Source organism: Gossypium hirsutum, chromosome A08 (assembly GCF_007990345.1).
Source record: "Gossypium hirsutum isolate 1008001.06 chromosome A08, Gossypium_hirsutum_v2.1, whole genome shotgun sequence".
NCBI lineage: Eukaryota > Viridiplantae > Streptophyta > Magnoliopsida > Malvales > Malvaceae > Gossypium > Gossypium hirsutum.
In genome coordinates, this window is record NC_053431.1 from 110507097 (window position 1) to 110532455 (window position 25359).

Genomic DNA, 25359 nt, shown 5'->3' on the forward strand with positions numbered 1-25359 from the left:
TGAAAGTGGGTCAAGACTAAACCGAGCGCTTAGGAAATTTTTACAAAACTTAAAAATTTTTTGCTATCGACAGGGGTCACCACGCTTGTGTGGTTTAGGACAAGTCCATGTGGGCAGGCCGTGTGGTCACACATGCTCGTGTCCCTAACTTGTGTAACTCTCTATTTTACAATGCATGGACAAATTGATGTCACACGGCCAAGTCACACGCCCGTATGCTAGGCCGTGTGGTTAATTTAATTTTCATAAAATAGGTGCAGACTTCACACGATCGGGACACACGCTCGTGTCTGAGGCTGTGTCCCTCACACGAGGTTAAGACATATGCCCGTGTCTCTGTCCGTGTGCTCAATTCTGAGCATTTTGTTTCTCAAAAGTAAGATACAGGGGACATACGGCCATAACACATGCCCATGGGGTAGACCGTGTGTCACATACGACCTAGACACACGCCCTTGTGTCTACCCGTGTAATAAGGCTATTTACCAAGCCAATTGTCACCCTCATTTACACCTACACACACACACAAGTTCAATGGTATAATCCATGGCATGTTTAAGCAACCAAAACATTCATAAACAAGGTTAAATCATATCATTCATTACCAACACTTAACATATTTACTATAGCATAATTTACCAAATCAATTCATACCAAACTCACATTCACAAGTATCGACATAAATACTTTTATCATGCATAATTCTACTTAGATTTCCTAACACACCAAAGGACCCATCTCATCCATTCCACAACAAGTCATTTAACCATAATAAATACATAGCAACTCATTACCAAACATAAAAACAAGAAGGCATTAACACATATACTTATATAAATGGGCTTACAATCATTTTAGCAAAAATAAGCCAAATACATGGCTAAATACCAAATCACCTTAAACAAATATAAGCCAATACATTTGGCCAAATCAAATGACACATATAACAAAATGACCAAGTCCCTATACATGCCATACTCTCAAAATGTTTTAAAATCATCGGTACCCAAAAGACAGTTTGATAATGTGATGCGACTTCCGGTGATCTCCAATCCCAAGCTAGCTTGGTGACACTATAAAACATTGAAAATAAAACAGAGTAAGCTATATAGCTTAAAAAGCTCGTATGAAGGAATAAACAACCTTACCATACATTAATCACGCAAGTATTATAACATAAGATGACATAATTTACCACAATCTCAAGATCATAATTCACTTCCATCACAACTTACCTTGAAATCTTCATTTCACAGATTAATAATCATAAGCTTTGAGCACATACCTGTACCATCTCATAACGAATTTACACTTATTCTCATATTTGACATACCTGTGAACCACTCGGAATAATAATTTCGGATACTTGGAATCTTGCACACTAAGTGCCACATATGTAGCCAACGCTACCTCAATCTTATATCGCATAATTGCTCATTCTAGAGCTAATCAACGAGCATGCTCACACAAGCTGTCAGTCAAGACGTAGCTACTCGATGCTGCTCACACAAGCTGTTAAGTAATCACAACATATGCTGGTATACTCAGCCACCGGTAGGACGTATGAGACCAGCACCTGGATCATATAATCACATAACACATGGTAACCCTAGTGACATGTCACTTGTATCCTAATCTATTCCTAAGGTTCAAATGGGATTTCTTGCTTATCGAACCGTCGTTGAACTCGTCCGTAGAGTTAAACTCATCTACACAATCAATCATACAGTTCATGCAATATTAAAGCATTTATATTAAAGCTTATTTAACATACGAACTTACCTCAGCTACAAAAACGACCAAAGGGAACTATTCGTCAATTACTTTGTCTTTCCCCCGATCTTGACCCGAACTTCTTTTTTCTTGATCTATAATACCAAATTTAACTTATTTAATTATCACATTGTTCAATTCAGCCCAAAAACACACTATCGTAAAATTTATATTTTTCCCCTAACTTCTTAACATTTTACATTTAGTCCCTAGGCTCGTAAAATGAATTTCATTCAATTTCATCACAACCTAAGCCTAGTTGAACATTACTAGTAGTCATAACAGCCCACATTTTTTTATTTATTCACACTTTTCTACACATTTTATAGACTTTTGCAAATAAGTCCTTATTTGTCGTTTTTACCGAAAATCACTTTACAAAAGTTGTTTAACAAACAACAAACATGCGTTTTCTACCATCAAACATCAAAATACATTCATGTTCAACATGGGTAGAATTTTAAACTTCACCTTTCTTTCAAATTAGTCTTTGAAAAGGCTAGATTAGGTTTAGACAACTTTAAAAACACAAAAATCATGAAAAACGGGGTAAGAATGGACTTACAATCGATCTTGGAAGTAGCCAAAACCCTAGATATGGACTCCTTGTGAAATTTGGCTATAGGAGGATGAAATTGGGAAGATGGATATCTTTTTATTAGTTAATTTTGTCTTTATTTACCAAATGACTAAAATACCCTTCACTTAAAACTTTGAAATTTTATCTAACCATGTCAATTTTTGTCCATACTAAAATATAATGGTCTAATTACCATTTAAGGACCTCTAATTTAAGAATTCATAGAAATTAGGAACTTTTAACATAGAGAACTCAAGTTTTGCACCTATTGCAATTTAGTCATTCCAGCCAAATTAGACACTCAATCGATGAAATTTCTTAACGAAATTTTCACACAATCATTCAATTATACTGTAGACCTTAAAGAAATAATAAAATAAATATTTTTACTTCAAATTTGTGGTCTCGAAACTGTTTCGATTTGACCCAAAAATGGGCTATTACAACCTGACTTGCATGACGTGAACCTACAGAGGACACACGGCCGTGTTAGATGGACGTGTGTCACACATGACTAAGACACACAGCCGTGTCACATGGCCATGTGTCACACACAACTGAGACATACGCTCGTGTCTCAGGCCACGTGGACTTAAAATGTACCTTAATCAACAAGTTTACCATTTCAAACTTATTTAGAACCTAAGCAAACCATTTACCAATCAAAATACCTATCCAAATTGACTTTAATCATGTTAAAAACATACCAAAATCAACCTAATTCAGTGCCTAACCAATATACCCTCATTGGTACCACAAGTATATATATTTATATCAAAACATAACATCAATTCAACTATTAATTCATTCAACATATCACCTATAATCACCAACTCAAACATACCATATCTTAGCTACTTAACAACCAATTCATCACATACACTTTTATCCATTCCAACAAATATCAAATGGACATACTAACACATATTGATAAAAATATCAAAAGTACCATGTAATGACCCAAAATTCACGAGCACCGAAAAAGTACATTATCGGGCCTCCGTCTTAGTAAATTGAGTTCGTAAATAATTATTAGGAATAATTATGAGTCTAGTAGTGTGTCTAATTAAGTTTTAATTAGGTGAACTTAGCTTAATTAAGAGTAATTAAGATAAAGGATTAAATTGAATAAAGGGCAAAGGTTCAATTATAGATCAATAGAAAATAAAAAGAACCAAACTGGCAATTGTACCAATTAGCATAGGTGAGGCGGCATAAGCTGTTAAAGATCTAAGGCTTTTCTTAGATAATTGTATATTAATTAATTAATTAGTTATTATTACTATTATTTTATTTAAGTTATAAATTATATTAAATAATATTATATTTTGAATTAAATTAAGTAAAAACAAATGTTTGAAAAAGAAAATAAACATGTGTAATAGTACATGAATATACACTTGTAACATGATTTATTTATATATTATATAATTAAATTATTATAATATACTATTAGTAACTAAAACAAATAAAAGAAATAGAATAAAAAAAAGACACAAAAGAAGAAAGAAAAGAAAACAGAAAGCAAAACAGGGGAAGGAAAGAAGGAAAAAAAGGGGAGGGGAAATAGGGTTTTTGAAGCTTGGAGTTTAATTGGTAAGCTCAATCAAGTCATTTTCTCTTAATTTTGATGTTTTAAAAGTATTAAAACAAGATTTTGATGGAATTAAGTTGGTAGTTTAGAAGTTCTTAGGTTTTTAAACAAAGTTCATGTTGAATAAAATGATGAAATAGGGGTTTAATTGAATGAAATTTAAGTTAGAATAGATAAAGGGATTGAAATGTAAAGTAAGCTATAAGTTTTGTGTTTTAGGGACTAAATTGAGAAAAATTAAAAATTAGGAAAATATGTTGAAAATTTAATAGTTAAATTTGAGTTTAAATGAAATTTGAAAAGAAATAAGTGTGAATTGGTGTTGTAAATTTGGTTATTAACATTTTACACCAAAATAGTTTTGGGCAGTAGTAGTGTTTTGATTTTGAAAATTCACCAAAAATTGTAGAAATCGAACTAGAGAATAAAAAAATATGGAATTAAATCTTATTGAGTCTAGTTTCTCGTAGAAGAAACAGTGTAAGCAAAAAAAAATTATATCATGAGATATTATAAGTTTTGTGAGACAAGATCAAAATAGATTCTGGTTCTACTGTTCTGACTTTGAAAAATCATTAAAAATTGTATAAAAATAATTATGGGTTGTAATTTATATGTTTAAAATACTTGATGAACCTATTTTCAAGATAATCAAACAGGAACATTGTCTAAATCTTGTACAAGGAGATAATTAATTTTTAGCGAAGAATGGTCGGAACTGTTTGACAGTAGAACAGGGGAAACTTTAAAGAATAAACTGTACTTATTGGCTAAACAAAAAATTCTAAAATTTTTATGAAAAAAAGATATGTGAGTCTAGTTTTAGGGAAAATTAGTGGATCTTAATTTGGAGTTTCTCATCTCGAGATATAAATGATTTAGTAACAATGACTCAAGTAGATAGCTTTGAATGAATATATAAGTAAATAGTGGAATTATATGTACAAAAAAAAATTGTTAAATTTGTATGTTTAGGCTCATGGATTAAATTGAATTGTGTTGTATTGATGATTATAAAATATTATTATTTTCATAGTTAACAAAGAACCCAAGACATCGGCGCACAAAGGAAAGGAGAAAGCTATCGAGGATTAAAACGAGAAATTCACGGTTTGTATTACTATAATTCAAATTACTTTTTATTAAATGTTTTATATAAATTCTATATTTAATAAGTGAGTTATAAGGTAAGTATTGATATTTGAGCTGAATGAGAATTGAATTGAATGGTGAATGTGTATGTATAATTGAATTGTAAATTGATTTGAATGTGAAATTGTAATTGAAAAGTGATCTTGGATTGGAAATAAAAGTGAATTGAGAATTGAAATACGCTATTAACTAGTCGGGCTGAGTCGGATATAATTGGCATGCCATAGGATCTAGAAGTGTACGGGATTTGCCGGCTTTACCGATCAGGCACTTTATGTGTCGTATTTCAGGCACCTCGTGTGTCGTTTTAGGCACTTTATGTGTCGTATACTGATCAGGTACTATGTACCGTTTTAGGCACAATGTGCTGTACTAGTGTGTTTGGATTGGAATCCGTGTATCCGTTAAAGTTCGGGTTTGTTAATAGGGTGAACAACTGAAATGAGAAATTTAAAATAAATTAATTAATTATATTATTGAAATATTGAAAGAAATGAGAAAGTTGAATTATGGATTGAAATTGAGATTGAAAATGAAAGGCATGAACTTAATGTTCATGTAGTGATTGAAATTGTTACATATAATATGTGATGGAAATTGAAGAATAGCTAAAAATTGTATTGTTATTATTAATTAATGAAAGTTTAAGAATGATTTGATATTTGAGAAATTGGATAGTTACATGTTTGGTAATTATAATTCTTTATTGCTATTATAATTTGAATTATGGTAATATCACTGAGTATGGAATACTCAGCGTACGGTTGTTTCCGTGCGCAGGTTAATAGGAGCCCAGTGTCCCGGTCCAGCATCTGAACGATCCCGACTCCAGCAAAAAGATTTTTGGTGATGTTATCTTTTCTTAATTGAAAGTGGCATGTACTAGGTGTTGTATAGGTTACATAGATATGCTTGTAATGTTGGTTGTAAGAATGGTATACCATATTTTGTTATTAGTTTGATAAAATGGTAAAGATTATATCATATAATTTAGTATTAAGTTAGAATGAAAAATGAATGAAGTTATTAGTTAATTTTGATTAATATTATGAAAGTTTAGTTATTAAATTATTATGTTAATGAATTGGTTATGATTTAGGTGTACTTAGGTTTAAATTGTTTTTGATTGTGCCATTGGTTTTGGATTAGTTGGTTTCTGGTTTGAAATTGCAGGGGGTTTTATGTAAAAATAAGAAGAAATGCTGTCGAATTTTTTATAAAAAAAATTTGAATGAATGAAGTCAATTACAAATAAAAATATAATTTATATTAATTTATGATTATACTATAATATGTTTGTTAAATAATTAATTGTTTAATTTTAATTTTTTATTAAGAATTATCTGTAATTTGTCTGATTTATCTGGTAATGTCCCGTAACCCTGTTCCGGCGACGGTTTAGGGTTGAAGGGTATTACATTCCAAAAGAAGATCTACCAAAGCATTTTGTACAACCAAATTCATACTTAGCTAATTACAAATCCAAACATTTGTATCATCATTCAACCTGTTACATGCCATATAATTTGATACAAACATTTAAAAAGCTACCCAATTAAGCTAGATAGTGTGACTTGAGTGTTGGTTCGATCGTCCAACCTTCCAAGTATCTACAAGAACGAAGTTTAACACAAGTAAGCTCAATGAAACTTAGTAAGTTCGACGAAATAAATCAGTAAATCTTACCGAAGTGAATACAACAATTCAAAAAGTAATATAACAACCATGAAAGTTTCCTGTCATCCACAACCCCAATTGGTAATTCATAACTAATCAATTCAAATCCCAAGTATATATGAAAAAATTCATCAGAATTACTCAAAAAGTTAACCTACCGAGATTTTCAATCCGATGAACGACTTACGGATAAGAGTACATCGTCAGTCCAACCAAACACATCGGATGCTCACCTGAGTTAATCCTTCCAACACACCAATGCTCATAAGAGCTAATCTAACCATCACACCAATACTCATAAGAGCTAAACCAACCATCACACCAATGCTTATAAGAGTTAAAGCAATCATCACACCAAACAGAGAGTATAACACGAGAATTCGTAATAAATGCTAAACCTCGGTTTACTTGGGTAATGTCCAAAAATATCCCTCTAAACCATCTCCACTCAAACCACCATAACGCACCAAAACACATCTATACTCTACCCCGTGTTCAAATCAAGTCGAGGATCAAGTTTAATATTAAACTTCAAATTACCATTCATCATCAGCAATTAAGACTAATTATATAAATTTTATCATCTTGGACTACTCAATAATTTATTTTGATATTAAATTCAAAACATAAGAACTTACCTGAACCAAATTGTAGAAGTTGTAGAAGTGTAGGGACTATTTCGTAATTTTTTTCTTTTCCACGAGTATCTACGGGATATTGATCTAAAATGTAAAATTATTTATTTATCATCATATATTTCATTTCCAATCCATTGTACAATTAATACCCTTTTATTTTTCAAAATTACACAATTACCTCAAACTTTTACAATTTTTACAATTTAGTTTTTAACCCTAAATTCATCAAATTAACCTTTTTTTTCTCAAATTAATATTTATCCAAATATACTAGGCCCTCAACAGCCCCTAATAAATATCAAATTAACTATCAAAGCCTAATATTTCGACACTTTCACAATTTAATCCTAAAATCAAAATTTAACAAAAATCACTTCACAAAATCATCAAATAACAAAATCAAAGCTCCCAATACATGGTATTTATCAAGAACATTAAATTCTCATCAATGGAAACTTCCAAAATTTTTAACAGAATCGAAAACAAAGGTACGGGCTAGCTACACCTAGTTGCAATGATCTCAAAAACATAAAAATTACAAGAAACAAAATTAAAATGGACTTACATGCAAGCTTCCAATGCTAGTCGAATGTTAAGCTTAAAAAATGGTGGAAATACCCTAGGTTTTCTGGCAAGAAGATGAGAAAATGATGATTTTGGCTTTTGATTTTTATTAAATTTTAGTTTATTTACTAAATTACCTAATTACCTCTTAATTAAAACCTTTTTAAACCACCATTTAAAACCCATTATGGTCTATCAATAATCATATGGGCTAATTATTATTTAAACCCCTTTTAATTTCATAAATAAGCTATTAAATCTGTGGCATTCAAGATTTACTAAAATTTTATACCTTTTTCAATTTAGTCCTTTTCTTTCAATTAGCTATCTAAACGTTAATATTTCTAAATCAAATGTTAATATGACTATAATGACTCTATAAATATTCTAAAAATAATATTTATGAGCCGACATGAAAAAAATTTATGGTTTCGAAACCACTGTTCCATCACCAATGAAAATTGGGTTGTTATAATAGCATAAATTCTCATGGCACTTCTTTAACTCAATTTTATGCAACTAATCTAAGTTTCATAAATTCCATTATATTTCTTCCAATTTTCATAACTTACTAGGCCATTGCTTTTCTTATATTATTTCTCATATTCATATTTTAAACATACATACTCACCACACATTATTATTCCACCAATTATATCAATTTCTAAAACTATCTTATTAAAAGAAAGTTAAGAAAATCCAAGGTACCTACTTTTTAAATAGCAAAAATTCAACATAAGGATTTCTCTTACATTCTTAACACTTAAGTCCAATCCATCCATAACTTAAAGATTTTTCTTCCGTCAATCTCTCTCCCACCATAAAAAAAACATACGTACAAAATCATATTACTATATTCTCCAACAACATTTCTTATACTAAAATCTCAAGTATCAAAGATGAAGATGGTGTAACACTGTAATGGCCTAAATTCAAAGTTATCGGAACAGTGGTTTCGTAACCACAAATCTGATTTAAAGAGAAATTTATTTCAATATTTTTGCATGAAAATTGATATGATAGGAAAATCGTATGAAAATATTGATAGAAAAATTTTACCGATTTAGTGGTTAGTTAGAAAAAGAAATTATTGAAGAAATTGGGTAAAAACAAGGTATCGGGACCTCTATCGCATAAAACCGAGTCGAAAATAATTTTATAAATATTTATGAAATGTTAGTAATGTGGTATTAAAATTTCGTTAGGAAATTTTAATGTTTGGGTAGTCAATTAAATGAAAAGGACTAAATTGTAATAGGTGTAAAAGTTGCTAGAATGATTAAATAGCTTAAGAGTCTAATGAGAAAGGATTTAAAAGGAATTAGACCCAAAATTTATTTGGGCTGGACGGCAAGGGCATGAAATCAGCAGGAAAATTGATAAATTAAGGGTAAAATTGGAATATTGCAAAATTAACTAAATAAAGCTAGGACTAAATAGGAAATATCTAGATTTCTCTTCATTTCTCTTCAATTCCAGCAGCTAAAAACGCCATAGGAGGGTTATCTAAGCTGGTATTCCATAATTTTTGCACCAAGTGAGTTAATCCTTGCCTTTTTCTTGTAATTTTTGTGTTTCTAAGACTTTTACAACTAGGTCCTACTATTAAATTCATTAGTTTTTGATTTTATGGATGAAATTGAAAGTCACCATGGTTGAGTGCTGTAATTTTATGATGAAATAGAATGAAATTAAAGCTTTAATTTATTTATGAGATGATTTTATTAGGTAATTTCAATAGAAAATGATTTTTAGGATCTAATTGTGAAAATGCTTGGAATTAAAGTCTATTGCTAAAATTATGATTCCTAAAGGTTGTAAACTAGTTTAAGGCGATAGAATAAAATGTTAATTGCGAAAAATCAGCTCAATTGAGAGGCTAATTGAGTAGGGAAGAAATTATCATTTATTAAAAGCTTAAGGGAAAAATAATAATAAACAGCTTGCACAAAAACAGTTTGGACAGGAGCAGTAGACTAACTTTGAAAAATCACCATAAATTTTAGAAATCGAATTATAAGATTAAAAAAATATGTAATTAAAGCTTATTGAGTCTAGTTTCTCATAGAATAAATATTGTAAGCAATTTATTTGTAAATTTTGAGATATAATAAATTTTGTGAGACAATGTCAGAATGAATTTGGGTTCCCCTATTCTGAATTTGAAAAATCATAAAATATTTAAGAAAAATAATTAGGGGCTTAAATTTATATGTATAGAATTCTGAATGAGTATATTTTTAAAAGAAACAAACAAGAACATCATTTGAATCCTTTATGAAGAGATAATTAACTTTTAGTGAAGAAGGGTCAGAACTGTCAGACAGCAGAATAGGGGTGACTTTAAAGAATAAACTGTACTTATTGGATAAAGAAAAAATTCTGAAAATTTAATGGTAAGAATATATATGAGTCTAGTTTCATGGAAAATTAACTTATCTTAATTTGGAGTTCCGTAGCTCGAGTTATAAATAATTTAGTGACTATGACTCAAATAGACAGCTTTGAATAAACTATAAATAATAATAGTTGAATTATAGAGAATGTTGCATATGAACATGAAATGTATTAAATTGATAATTAAATTTATTTATTTAGATCCAGAAGATTCAAATACGAAGATAGATCGAGGAAAGGAAAAAGTTCGGGATTAGTAGATTTTTTTTTACAAACAAGTATCAATGTAAGTTCGTGTAACTTGAATTATATTCTTAAATGCTTGAGATTGTATGTTATTGATATGAATATGATTTGAATGTCCATTGTATGAAAATTAATGAAACATTGATATATTTTATAAAATGGGAAGAAATACCGGTTGAATGAAAGGAAAATTCGATGGATCTCTGAAAAGGAATTGACGGTAAAAAGGATCTAGCCCGGACGGGTGATCCTATCTTGATATAGCCCTCCCGAAGAATATGTGTAAAATGGATTTAGCCCGGACGGGTAATCCGAATTAGAGTCTGAATTTAGCCTGGACTGGTAATTCAGATCCAAGCTCATTAGAGTAATTATCGTTACAGGGGATTTAGCCGGGACTGGTAATCTCGACAATACTCTATGAGTTTATATTGTTGAGGTTCGCGGGAGTGTGCTCTCTGAAATGGAAATGTGTGCACATGAATATGAATTGACGGACCCGGAATTGTACACTAAAAGTGTACCTTTGAAAATCCATCGAAATTCCGATAAATTCAACGGGATAAATATGGAAAAATAATAAGGTGGAAATTATGATATTGATGAGCTCATCAATCATGGTATATATTATTGGTACATGGAAATTATTGTACTAACTTGAATGTTGAGTTTGTGTATATTAGGGTAATGATGCATTGAATGGATATATGAATGTTTATTGTATTGTATTGAAAATATTAGGTAAGTATAATTCTTGTTACATGAGCTTACTAAGCACAAAGTGCTTACTCTGTTTCATTTTCCCCTGTTTTGTAGTGTTAAGAGGTCGGAGGTCGGTTTTGGTCGGAGACACATCACACTATCAACCTCAGGATTTCGGTATATAAAGAAACTTTATTTGGAAATCAATGGCATGTATAAGCTAATAAAGTAAATGTTAACGTGAAATGAATGTAAAGTTAGCCATTAGTATGGTTAACAAACCTGGTTTTGGGTATGTGATGAGGTTATTTTATAAATATGCATGAATTTATCTTGAAAATATGTTGAATTGGATTGGTTGATGTGGATTGTTTTTGGTTTAAAATTTCAGGGAAGGTTAGATATCTATAAAGGGGTTATATTGAGTTAAAAAAAATTTAATTCGTAAACTCTGGTAATACTTCGTACCCTATTCCGGCAATGAATACGGGTAGGGGTATTACAAACACCCTTCACCTAGAATGAATCGTTACATCACAAGCAATGGATGCCACATTTGGAAACTAAGACTACTCAACTCAATCATCAATTTGATAACTTCAATTTAACAAAACCAGACTCTTTTAGAGTTCTTCAAGTCATTTATAGGCATTCTTTACAGTTTGGGTACAAATGGGGCATAATCAAGGCTTGTTTGAGTCAAAACAGGCTATGCATGATCAATGTCGCGACATTGGTTGATGTTGTAACACTGAGTTACTGGTGGTGAGACACCGGAAACAAATTACCAAACATGGTCAATGTCGCGACATTGGGATGCTGATGTCATGACATCAAAAATAGATTACTCTAAAATAGGTCCAATGCCACGACACTAGAGATAGATTGCCCAGAACATGTTTGAAACATCTAAAACTAAGTCTCAATTATTGGCAACCATTCTAGATCATTTCTAAACATTATAAAACATAAATCACCATCAAAACATCATATGTTTCTACATTTATCTTAATCAAAATTTAACTAAACTTGTAAAGTTTAACAAAATGATCAAGATTTCTTCAAGTATTTTTACTAGAAACCTTATCCATATATTTTGCATTAACCTATGTACATGTCATAATCTATAAGCAAAAATATCAAAGTCGTACTCTTGTTCAAACCTTGAGATGTGATAAGTTGAGATGATATCTTCTCTTTTTAAGCTTCAACTCGAGTCTCTACCTACGCGTTGAAAAATAAAGTGTTAAGCTTATAAAAGCTTAGTAAGTACATCAAGAATTAAACCTACCATTAAATACAACTGATATTAACATCTAAATACTTGATTAATAATAATATACCATGAAATTAAATAAAAAGTAACCATATTAAACTCTTAAACTAACGTTCTATAAATCACTTACCAATTTTATTAATATGATCACTTACCGTTTGGATTGTTAGCCCAATTATAGACTCGATAAAACATGTAGGATATGAGAAATGAACACTGAATCATTGCATAATTGTGCATATACTATCTTACACCGAAGTGTAATGCTAATGAAATGCACCGGAGTGCCATTGTCACTAGCACCGAAGTACAGAATCATTGAATTGCACCAAAGTGCCACTATCACTAGTGAGCACAAAGATTCCTAATGGCATGTCATCTATATCCTACTAGTTCTCATTTTGTCTACGTGGGCATTTAAATACTTAATTTCATTACACTCTCTTAACAACTAAAGACAATTCAATCTTTACACTTTTTTTATTTAGTACTTATTTATATAAAAGTCAACAATCATCAAATATCACTTGACATTTACTTTATTTTTTCTCACTTATCTAACTTTTATAAACTTTTTAATTTAGTCCTTTTACTTCGAATTCACTACACATAAGCTATTCAATTTATTTTTTAAATTCACCTTCACTTTTAAATAAATTCCATAATACACATAAACATTTTCTTATATTGATGAATCCCATAAATATTACTATAACCAATATAACAAATTTTCACTTAGATTTTAATTAGGTAAAGTAAAATTTTTGAAGTACTTACTATCAAATGCTTGGATGAGCTTTTTCTTCTTCCTTCACTATTTAGTTACTTTTTTCTCATTATCAAGACTTTGTTGATCACCTCTCTTCTCTTTCTTTTCATTAACATATCACATGCATACAAGGTTTAATATCAAAATCATAATCACATATCATTTTCATGCACATTTAATGAAATAAACATGAAATCCTTAAAGAAACTTCATCATCCTTACCTTGAACACTAGTTAACTTTACAAGAAACTTAGCTTGCTATGAGGTTGCTCTATTGATTTCATTAAGAATCTACGAAAGAAATTGGAAGTTTTTGAGATTGAAATGATTAAAAATGGTGTAAAGGACTAAAATGAAACAAAAATGAAAGTTTGTTGAAAAGAGAGACGGAGGTGACGTGAAAGAGAATGGATGAAGGTGATGAAGAAGATTTTTCTACATCTTTCTATGTTAAAATATATTTAATTTAATATTTTAAAATTTTAATAATATTTATTTAAAAAGATCTAAACATCATCATACACAACAAGTAGTCCACATTCAATTTTAATCTCATCCACAGTTTATTGTACTCTCTTGGTTAAATTTGCTCATCTAGTCCTTCCTCGTTTTTTTTCTATCAATCTAATTCAATCTTTTATACTTTTAATTTTTCGTGCTTTTTATCCCAACATTTTTCACACTATTTCAATTTAGTCAATAACTCAATTTAATTTCTCTCAATTCAAAAGTCTTTCTACTAATATTCACGATTCTTATCTTATTTACTTCAAAAATTCTAACACGTGCAAGTTCTGAAATAACACTGTTCTCTTCTTATGAGGTGTTAGGGTTGTTACAGATGGTGGAAACTCATTTTCTTACCTTGCTTGGAGCTTTCCCTCTCTAGCAATATCTTTCTTTCACTAACTCACTTAAACCCTTAAATTTTAATGAGGAAGATGATTGTGGAAATCAAGCAAAAATTTTGTTTCCTAGTAGGATTTAATAATCGGGTGGAAGTATAAGGACAAAATATCTTTAATATAAAATTTATAAGCACAATCTCATATGAAAAGTCTAAAATACTCTTATGTGATAAAATTGCACTTTAACCCCCCTTTTTTCTCATCACTTTACTTTTTCACCATACATGACATTATACACTTGTAGGCTCCACAATCATAATTATAAACCATATTATAATATGGTTAAAGGAAAATTGCACTTGTCTCCATGTTGGAAAAAATGAAAAAATTACAATTCTAGTCCTCGTACTTTCACTTTTATTCAACTTAATCCAAAAATCCAATTTCTTCACACTTATTGTTATGGTTGTATAACACTTTATTAATACCTTTTAACTCACTTCCTTATCATTGGGCAATTTACACTTTTGGGCTCTTATACTTTTCAAAATTTATAATTTGATTCTTTTTACCAAAATCTCATATTCACAACCATTCTCAAATAGTTCCTTTTCAAAAAATCAAATTAATTCATTAAGATTTCATTTATTACACTTGTTTTCAAATGATTATTCATATTAAGATTATTATGTCTGGACTAACAATACATTGCACATAAAATTCAATAACATATTACACTTTGGGATCTTATACTTTTCAAAATTTATAATTTGGTCCTTTTTACCAAAATCTCAAATTCACAACCATTCTCAAATGTTTCCTTTTCAAAAAATCAAATTAATTCTTTAAGATTTCATTTATTACACTTGTTTTCAAATGATTATTCATATTAGGATTATTATGTTGTCTATAAGTCTAAAGGTGTGTTTGTCTGGACTAACAATACATTGCACATAAAGTAAATTGAATTAATTTTAGATCTGATTCACCTATAGCCTATAGGTTCATATCGTGACTTAAGAGTAAGAGAATAATTATTATATTGAAATATTATGTGTCTCAAAGTAGTTTTTATTTTATAATTAGGGGAAGGGAATGGGGTTGCTTGGGATTGAGTCCAAGCTCTCATGTCTACAATATAATACCTTGCTATTGGGCAAGAGGTTATTGGCTATGTGTCTCAAAGTAGTAAAGTTTTATACTTTAAGTGAATAATTATGTAATAATTATGTATGTATAACTTATACATGAGTTACGTTTAATATAATTAGGAATTGGGTAAATTACTTGGGTGGTGACCCAACTTTTGGGTAGTTTCTATTTTAGTTACCCAACTTTAAAAATTTTTAATTTTATTATCAACATTTTCACAATTTAAAATTTTAGTCACCAAGTGTTAAATATTTAACCAAAAGCTGACTTGGGCCTTTTTTATTTACATAATAACAAGTTTAGCCTTCTAATGTTTATGCATTTTATCAATTTGATCCTAAATCTAAAAATTCAATAAATTTAGCTTTGAACATTTACAAAATCTGTTAATTTAATTCTAATTCTAAAAGTTTGAAGAAAGGAAAAATATTTAAAACAATGATTTTATAAGATCTAAAAAAGTATTTTCTCGAATTAGATTAAATTCATTTTTATCATTTTGAAACACATTTTATCACCAGTTATTTGTTCCATTGCTTCCATTCCCGCCAAGTTTGCTGAACTTGTTTCCATTATTGGCTTTTACGTTGCTGTCATGATACTCATCATGTTATGGGGTAAAAGAATAAGTGGTTATGAAAATCCACATGAGCAGTATGGACTAGAGTTGACATTATCAACTGTACGGATTCTTGCTTGAACCTTTTATTGGGGAAAATCTAACTGGAGGGCTATTGATATCTCTCTCTTATGTTAGCTTCTGATTCTTACAATGCATGTTGGTTTATATCTTTCAAGTTGTCAATTGTCATAGACGGAGTGAGTTAATATGAATATCTATATTATTGCTTGCAAATCAAAGGTCTTACCTGAAATGAAGCTTAGATGTCCCCCTGCAGTGCTGTAGTTGCTGCAAAGGGCTGCACTACGCCCTCGGTTGCTGCCTGCAAAAATGCTTGTTATTGTTCTCTTAGGCACGGCGGTTAATGTACCTTTGGGTGTTCGGAAGGAGCACACTAGGAAGTTTCCATTATCATGGTTTGCAGCTGTGCCTTTCATAGTCATGGTTAGGAAGTCTGTCTTAATGCCTAAAACGGGTATGGCATTGATCATTGGGGGCTTCTATGATCTATCCTAGGGAAGGTTATTGGCTCTAGAGCTGAAAGAAGTGGCTGCTCAAATAGCAATTACTGCTGCTGTGGCTGGATATAATGATTTAAGGCAGGTTGATTGCGTCGCTGTAAGCCAATGCAGTAGAGAAGGAACTCTATATGGGACTTCTTCATCATCCAACAATGTATTTTGTTGATTTCAGCAAATGCAACTAGTTGATTTAATCTGTGAGAATATCTAAGGTGAATTCTTTCAGTTTCTACAGGAAAAAAGGAAGACTTTTGAAGTGCATATTATCATTATCATATAGCAAGTCAGTTTATATTATTTTATTTATTAAATCTACCGGACATTGCTGATTGCTTTGTATTTGAACCATGGGGTTGTAAGTAGTGTTGTGCAAGATGGGGAGCAACTAAATCAGAGTTGAAAAAGTTGTCAACTAAGTGAGGGCCATCATGTCTCCTCTTCTCTCGTTTCGTCTGCTTGGTTGGTAATTTCTTATATACAAATAAAGACATATGTATTCATGTGTAGAAATGTATGTATGAATGGAATATAACATCAATCTATATCTATATATATTCCTCGTCAAAACTTAAAAAACATGCAACTGGTAGATTGCTGACTGAAAATTCAAAATTAAAATCAAAGTTTGGCCTCTACTATACATATACATTCATACATAAATATATATATGAGAAATTACCACCCCGGCAGAAACTGTTAGGTGGTTTCCCCCTGTGCTGATAACGCTCAAGGTCGATGTGGACGCGGCTTACAAGGAAACGAGCAATAGGAGTGGCATTGGTTCGGTGATTTGAGACTACGAGGGTTTTGTTATTGCATTGATGAGGCCTTTGGTTTGGGCATTCTCAAGGCACAAGCATTTTTGTTGTTGCGTTTAACTTGTGCATCGAGAAAGTCTATCCATAAATATACCTGTTAAAAGTAATAAATTCGAAATTTGAAACCATTTTGATTGAAATATTAGACTTAAAAATGGATTTGTATAAATTTTTTTTTTGTGATAAAAAAAAGAGAATTAATTAGTTACATCCAACATACTGTAAAAAAATTTTTGCCTGATCTAAATCTAACATACTCTGAACTCTAAGGGAATGAGTATCAAAAAATTGCAAATCAAATTTTTAATATATAATATTATAATGTGAGTATTAAAAATGTTAAGTTATTTATATAAAACTTCAATAAATGAATCATTATATATTAAATTAAAAATAATATAAATATTTTAAAAAAGATATTAATTTACCTAAAATAAATTTAAATTAATCATTTATAAATATTAATGAGACTGAATTTTAAAAAAAAACATAAAATATATAATTATCATCCTAAATTTCAAGCGGGTTGATGGGACCTCATGACTCTTGAACATATATGAGTCTTCTAGACGTTTGCGGCCGGCTTATACGCCAACTTCCTTTGGATTGACCCTAAGACTAGAAATAGTGTAGCACACCACTTTGCTCAATTAGGCCTTTAATGTGATGAGTCGTTATCTTTTAATTTCGATTATCCTCATAATATTTATGAGCTTATAATGAATGATGCGGTTTGAATTGCTGATTAAGAAAGGATACTGATGTTTTTATTTAAAAATATATGAGAAATTATTAATTTAACACTTCATGTTCTATTATATATTTATAGATTATTATTAAACATACGTCTACATTTTAAATACATAATTTTTACCATGAAACATTTCAATCGTGTATCCTAGTATTAGAATATTAAAACATGGATGCATGCTCAAGAACATGTAAAAGAAGAAGAAAAAAAAAAGAAAAAGAAAAGGGTTTTTGGTACATAAGAAAGAATATAATTGATTGGTTATCTTATTTTGCTAACCAAGGGCCTGAGAAAAGTTCAAGGAACATGCAAGGGCTAAAAATCGTGCATCCAACATCCGAGCCTGTGGCTTCATTCTTTGGGCACATAAGCAGATGAAAATACAGAGTCAACATATATAAAATTAATTAATTAAGAAAGGTTCGCGATTAGCTGAGCAGCTGATGATGAGATGGATTTGAAGGGTGAGGCAGATGGGGGATGGGGAAGAACATGGTATATTTGTTTATATATTTCATATGGATATAGCGACAGCTCCATCCTGTTAGGTGAATATCAAGTGACGTAGCTAGGAATGCAATTTACCCATGTTCATGTCTTTTTATAATTTTCTTTGATTTTGTAAACTAATGAAACGTGCCTTCATCACACCCACGCCCACCCCTAAAAAGGCTAAAACGCAGACATCACTCACAGATCATTCGTTTCTTGTATGTATCCTCGCTCTATCCCAATCCCTTTTATTATCATAATTTTAATGATAAGCATTTGATGAAATTGGGTAATTTTTTTTTGAGTTAATTCAAATGACGAGTTCTATTTTATTATTTTAATTTATTTTAAATTTTTTTTGAATTGAGTAAAATAGTTTAAGTTAAATTAAAAAATTAAATATGTCAAATTAAAATTTTATTGCAAGATAATTAATCCCATGTTATAACACATAAATTTGAAAACTTTTTCAAAAATAATAATAATAAAATAAGATATTTTAGTATGATAAATTTGAATCATTAATTAACTTATTTAGGTTCCAAAATTATTATTTTAAATTTTTTTTTTGAAATTTTAACTTTCTTTATATTTTTTTTAAATTTTAATTTTTTAAAATATATAAATTTTAGAATTTTTATAAATATTTTGAATTTTAAAAATTATTTTTTAATTATTTTTTAAAATTTTTGTTGAGAGAGATCAATTTTTCAAGTTGACTCATTTAATTAATTCAAAATTTAAACTTTTTTTTAATCAAATTAAATTTTACTCATTTCAGTTAGAATTACTGTTTGAGGTGGCAATCACATTCACTTGAACATCATGATATCATCTCAAATATTCACCCTTCAAATTTACCCTTTTTTCACTTCATCAAGGGGCAAAGAAGCAATAAAAGAAAAACAAGCCCTTCAAATTATAATATATAAAAGTTAATATTATCCATCAGTTTCTTTAAATTTTGCTTATATTTAAAAAATCTAAAAAAAAATTTACTTAGGAAGGTAATAATGAAACACATGCATTATCATGAATAACTTGGGAATTAAGTTACGTTAAGCTACCAAATCCCGCTAAATTTCAGTCCTATAGATATTGCTATCATTTTAAGCATAATTATTGAGTTGAGTGTGAGTGGAAATCCAGCGTAACAAAACCAGCAAATATTAAAGCAACTAAAATCATTACTATTAATTTTGAAGCTTTTATGTCATCATCAACTACTTTAATTAAACAATTTATTTAAACATAATCAACTAAAAACTATAATATCCAGGGTGGATCTAAAGGGGTTTACAGGCCCCCGCACCTTAAAATAAAAAAAAATTCATTAATAATGATAAAATTAAATTTCGTCCTACTAAAAAATGATAAAATATATAAATCATTAAAATAATATAATTACAGTTTTATTATCATAAAAATATATAATTTAATTTTAATTTTCAAAATATTTTTTACTTTACTTTTACCCCTAAATTATATTTCTAAATCTGTCACTGTTCATATAAGCATAAATGGTAAACTTCATACAAGTTTTTTAATGGATCTTAAGCAATTTTAATTTTTGATTAAATTTTGCAATAATTTAAAAACTATATCATGTTGTGAATTTTTTTAAAAACAAAAAATCCAAGATTAAACCCCAAAAAGAGAAGAAAAAAAATACACATGAGACGGCATCCTCATTCCTCACTCCGTAGCAGATTAAACGCTAACACATGCTGATGCTATTTGCTTAAATGGTAAATACAACTTAATACAAAGGAAAAAGGCATATTTTGTATTTATCTAATATTTATGTTGATAAGATCATATGCAATAATTTATTCTTAATAAACTAATTAGAAAAACTTGAATTAAATAATTTTTAAATGGAATATAATCCAAAATTCAAATGGATGCCTTTTCCATTTTTTTTTAATATTTAAGAGAGAATAAAGCAGAAAATAAACAAATAGAAGAAAATCTTTTCTTGTTTTCATATATAGTTTAATATGGAATTTGTGGAATACCAAAGCATTTGTCTACGTCAATGTATAATTTCCATCTCTTTATTTCATATTTTTTATTTACTTTTTAAAAAAAATCAAATTAATAATAAAAGATAACATGGTGTGATACACAAATGTATTATCTACAAAAATCACTTAATACATACATTCTGAAATAATAATAATAATAATAATAATGTTACTTTCAAATTTTAAATTTACATTTTTTGTTCGAAAATATAATGCGACTTGCTATTATAGTGTTGTTCATTTGTTAGTTATAATTGAAAATTACGTGGGGAAGAAGTAAAAACAACGGAAGATCCCTATCTTATGTCAACAAATTCTTGAATTCATACTTATCAATTAATTTTGAAATGGAGTCAAAATTATCTTTAAATGGAGATAAAAATTTTAAATTTTGTTATATTATTCACCATATTCGAGTATAAATGTGTGTATGTCGTGGAATTGTTAGGTGAAAAACAGAGCAGAATCTTTATTTAAGGCCTGAAAAAGGGTGAAGGACAAATTAAAAAGCCAAGTAGAAGCTGCCATTAAAATCACAGGATCAACGACATCAACTGTTGAACAACCCATGAACAAGGCAACCAAATTCCCTGTCTTCAACCCCTTATGTGGCACGCTATGATAGGATCTTCAACACTCTCTTTTCACTCCGTGTGATTCAACTCCTCTTTACAAAATTATCACTCTTCCCCACACTTTATTGAAAGGTTGAGCTTTTTTTTTTTTTATAACACATTTGCAGGCGATGTCTCGGTGTGTTGAATGCAAATCCCTGCACTATAATATTTTTCTTTCATTTCTTTGTAGAGAGATTAGAAAGGTACAACAAATAAAAATCCAAATACAATCTCACTCTTTTAGTAATATAATTATGTTTCTTTTTCTGGGTTCTCTTTTTTACTACTAGGGTGTGTCTGCAATTTTCTTTTTTGTTCATTCATTTTTGGGGGGTTTATGCTTTGCATTGGCTGGACAGATGTGAAACACTTTTTTCTCTGGTGAAGCACGTTTTCTGTATAAATTTCCTATTTTTAGATATCTCTTTGGGAAAGACTTGGTTTTTACCTTTACCCCATATTTGAAAATCCCATGAACTTGTGGTTCTTCTCTCTTCTACCTTTGTTGCCCTCTCCCTCTGAATTACTATCATTAGGTTCCTATCTATATTAATTCAAATCACCTCCTAGTCAAACAAGAAACCTTTTCTTCTTTGTGCTTTCTCATTTCTTATTGCTGCAAAAATTTTGTGTGAACAGGTTACATGTTTGTTTTCAAGGGTATGCATATTGAAAATGAAATCATTCAACCTTTTTCTTCAATGTCAAGGAAATTGTTGGAATTCATGTTTGTTTGTTTATTTCTCTGTTGCCTTTTTGAATGGGACCATGTAAGTAGGGGTCCATATATCTTGTGAAATATATATAAAGGCAAAGTGACATGTAGGTGGTGGTTGGTATTTAGATCTACATGTTTTTTTTTAACACCTTTCAAGGGTCTTGTCTTAGGGTCAGCATTGCTTTCATGGTCTTTTGTGATGTTGCATTGCCTTGTTGATTTTGTATCACTTGTGCTTGAGCGTATATGTTGATTGGTGGCATTCCGAATTTTGCAGTAGCTAGATTATTTCTGAAATCATGAAGCAAAAAGATGAAAAGAATCAGTCCCAATCTGATAGAGCTTTGAAGATTATCCCTGTAACGTTACTGGTTTTCGCGTTATGCGGGTTATCGTTCTATCTTGGTGGAATCTTCTGTTCTGAGAAAAGCTTATTGGAAGGGAAGATAGTCCAAGAGCTTTCCAAGGCTGTTTCTTCGCCCGAATATTCTGCAGAAAATGCCCTTCAAATCAAATCTGTTACCTTCTCGGAATGCAGCATCGATTATCAAGACTACACTCCATGCACCGATCCCAGGGTAACGGCACATGATCATTCCTCTAATGGTGTTGCAAGATGCTTAGTTTTTAATGCTATACTGATATGACTTATGTTTGTTGCTACAGAGGTGGAAGAAGTACGGTTACCGTCGGCTTACTTTCTTGGAACGCCACTGTCCTCCGCTGTATGAGAGGAAGGAATGCTTGGTTCCACCCCTGTAGGATACAAACCACCAATCAGATGGCCAAAGAGTCGGAAAGAATGTTGGTACAGGTATTGTTTATTTTTATAGCTATTTTCTGGTTTCGGTGTGATTTATGTTTAGAGGGTCGATTGTGTTGTTACGACACACGTTGATCTGCTCTTTTTAGGAACGTCCCGTACGATTGGATCAACAAGCAGAAGTCTAATCAGAATTGGCTGAAGAAAAAAGGGGAGAAGTTCCTTTTCCCTGGTGGTGGTACTATGTTCCCTAAAGGAGTGGGTGCATATGTTAATTTAATGCAGGATCTGATCCCTGAAATGAGAGATGGCACAGTTCGAACTGCAATTGATACCGGTTGTGGGGTGAGTTGCATTTTCTGAAAGCGTGTGGAGTTCCAACTGTTTCTTCTCATTTCCCTCATCCCATTATAGATTTAAAACTCTTTTGATTCCAGGTAGCAAGTTGGGGGGGCGATCTATTAGATCGTGGAATTCTGACGCTTTCTCTTGCTCCGAGAGATAATCATGAAGCTCAGGTCCAGTTCGTGCTAGAACGTGGGATACCAGCAATCCTTGGTGTCATTTCTACACAGCGCCTTCCTTTCCCTTCAAGCTCATTTGATATGGCTCATTGCTCAAGATGCCTTATCCCATGGACTGAATTTGGTAAAATGAGTATTCCTCATTGTTTATGATGTTCCTTCCTTATCCACCAAGTAACACATTGCTTTGGATATGTTGTTGGTTTTCAGGTGGAATTTATCTCCTTGAAGTTCATCGAATACTCCGCCCAGGTGGTTTCTGGGTCTTGTCTGGCCCTCCTATAAACTACGAACACCGCTATCAAGGATGGAATACAACTATCGAAGAGCAGAGAGCAGCTTTAGAAAAGTTGCAGGACTTATTGACATCAATGTGCTTTACAGTGTATGCTACACAGGATGATATTGCTGTGTGGCAGAAATCTTCAGATATTGGCTGCTATGAGAAGCTCACCGGTCCAGATGTCTATCCAGCCACGTGTGATGACAGTATCGAACCGGATGCAGCATGGTACACTCCGTTACGCCCATGTGTTATATCTCCAAGACAAAAGCTTAAGAGGTCATCCGTGGGTTCCCTGCCAAAGTGGCCACAGAGGTTAAACATCGCACCTGAGCGCATTTCAGATGTTCCTGGTGGGAGTGGCAATGCTTTAAAGCGCGATGACAGCAAGTGGAAAATGCGAGCCCAGCACTACAAAAAGATCCTCCCAGCTATTGGGACTGATAAGATTAGAAATGTTATGGACATGAATACAGTCTATGGAGGTTTAGCTGCAGCTCTCATTGATAATCCCTTGTGGGTCATGAATGTAGTCTCTTCCTACTCTGCCAACACATTACCAGTTGTCTTTGACCGGGGCCTTGTTGGCACTTATCATGACTGGTAATCTACAAATACATTTATACCAACCATGAATCCGAGACTGCAATACGATTGACATTTTAACTTGTTTTCCGTACATAGGTGTGAAGCTTTTTCGACATATCCTCGAACATACGATCTCCTTCACCTCGATGGCCTCTTTGCTGCCGAGAGCCACAGGTACAATGTCGGGCTTATAATAGGTTCATTACGTTTTTCCCTTTTACAAGGATTGAAATATCCAACATATAAGCAAACCATTGTCTTGTCAGGTGTCATATGAAGTATGTGCTGTTGGAAATGGACCGAATCCTGCGACCGGAGGGGCACGCATTAATACAGGAATCCAGCTACTTCATGGATGCTATCGAGACCATTGCGAAGGGAATGAGGTGGAACTGCCACAAAGAAGATACTGAAAATAGTGGGGAGAAGGAGAAAATACTAGTATGCCAGAAAACTCTGTGGTATGCCTCCTCTACTAACAGTACAAGATGATCCCAAAAGTCTTCTTTGCCTAGTTAAAACCATAATTATTGTTCCAACAGTATGGGAGCTGAATGAAACAAATGAGTATTCCCTGCTTTCGATACACAAAAATGGATAAATTAATAAGATATTCCAAAGAAATCAACAAACTTTTGAATTCATCATGTTCTTCAGCTGAAGAATTAGCCCCCCAATAATATCATTTTGTTACCTTATAGATATAACGTCTTTGTAAGGCATCTTTATAAATATATTTTATATATATATAAACAGTCCTCATTATTATTATCTTCATTTTTGGGGGGCCTTTATTCTTTGTTGTTAACAAGTCCAAAAATCAAAAACCCCAATGGGTTATTCATGAATAGAACAGATATTTTATCATTCCAGCTGTGATCTAATAAACAATTCTTTGGTAGTTGAGTTTAGCTTTATCATTGTTTTTAAATTAATTAATTAATCGGAAGATAATTTAAATAAAATGAAATGATGAGATTATTATGTCCACCACACAATCATCAGAAATATTATGAAGATTACAGAGCTGTAGATAATCTATAAATGCCTTAATAATCTGAATGATTGGCGTCAAGTATCATATTCTTCCGCCAAAGATCTCAATTTGGACAACCGGAGGAATGTTCGTGATACGATATGATAGCCTGATATATTCCCCTTTTATTTCTCTTTTACCTCCTAATCCAATCAAGAACAATTCCTTAGTATGAACTTGACATCGTCATCATTTTAGCTTTTAATATTTATTTTTTAATTATTTTTGCC

At 31.1% G+C, this 25359-nt stretch overlaps 1 protein-coding gene across 1 annotated transcript; it reads left to right on the top strand.

Annotated features, from left to right (window-relative positions):
* Positions 1-21458: 21458 nt before the first annotated feature.
* On the top strand, positions 21459-24864 carry LOC107929460 (probable methyltransferase PMT21). Its single transcript, XM_016860889.2, is given in 9 exon segments — positions 21459-21598; positions 22213-22513; positions 22602-22686; positions 22689-22749; positions 22848-23043; positions 23136-23346; positions 23433-24108; positions 24190-24267; positions 24360-24864. Coding segments are annotated over 8 exon segments (1812 nt in total). The 5' UTR covers positions 21459-21598; positions 22213-22234; the 3' UTR covers positions 24586-24864.
* The last annotated feature ends 495 nt before the right edge of the window (positions 24865-25359 follow it).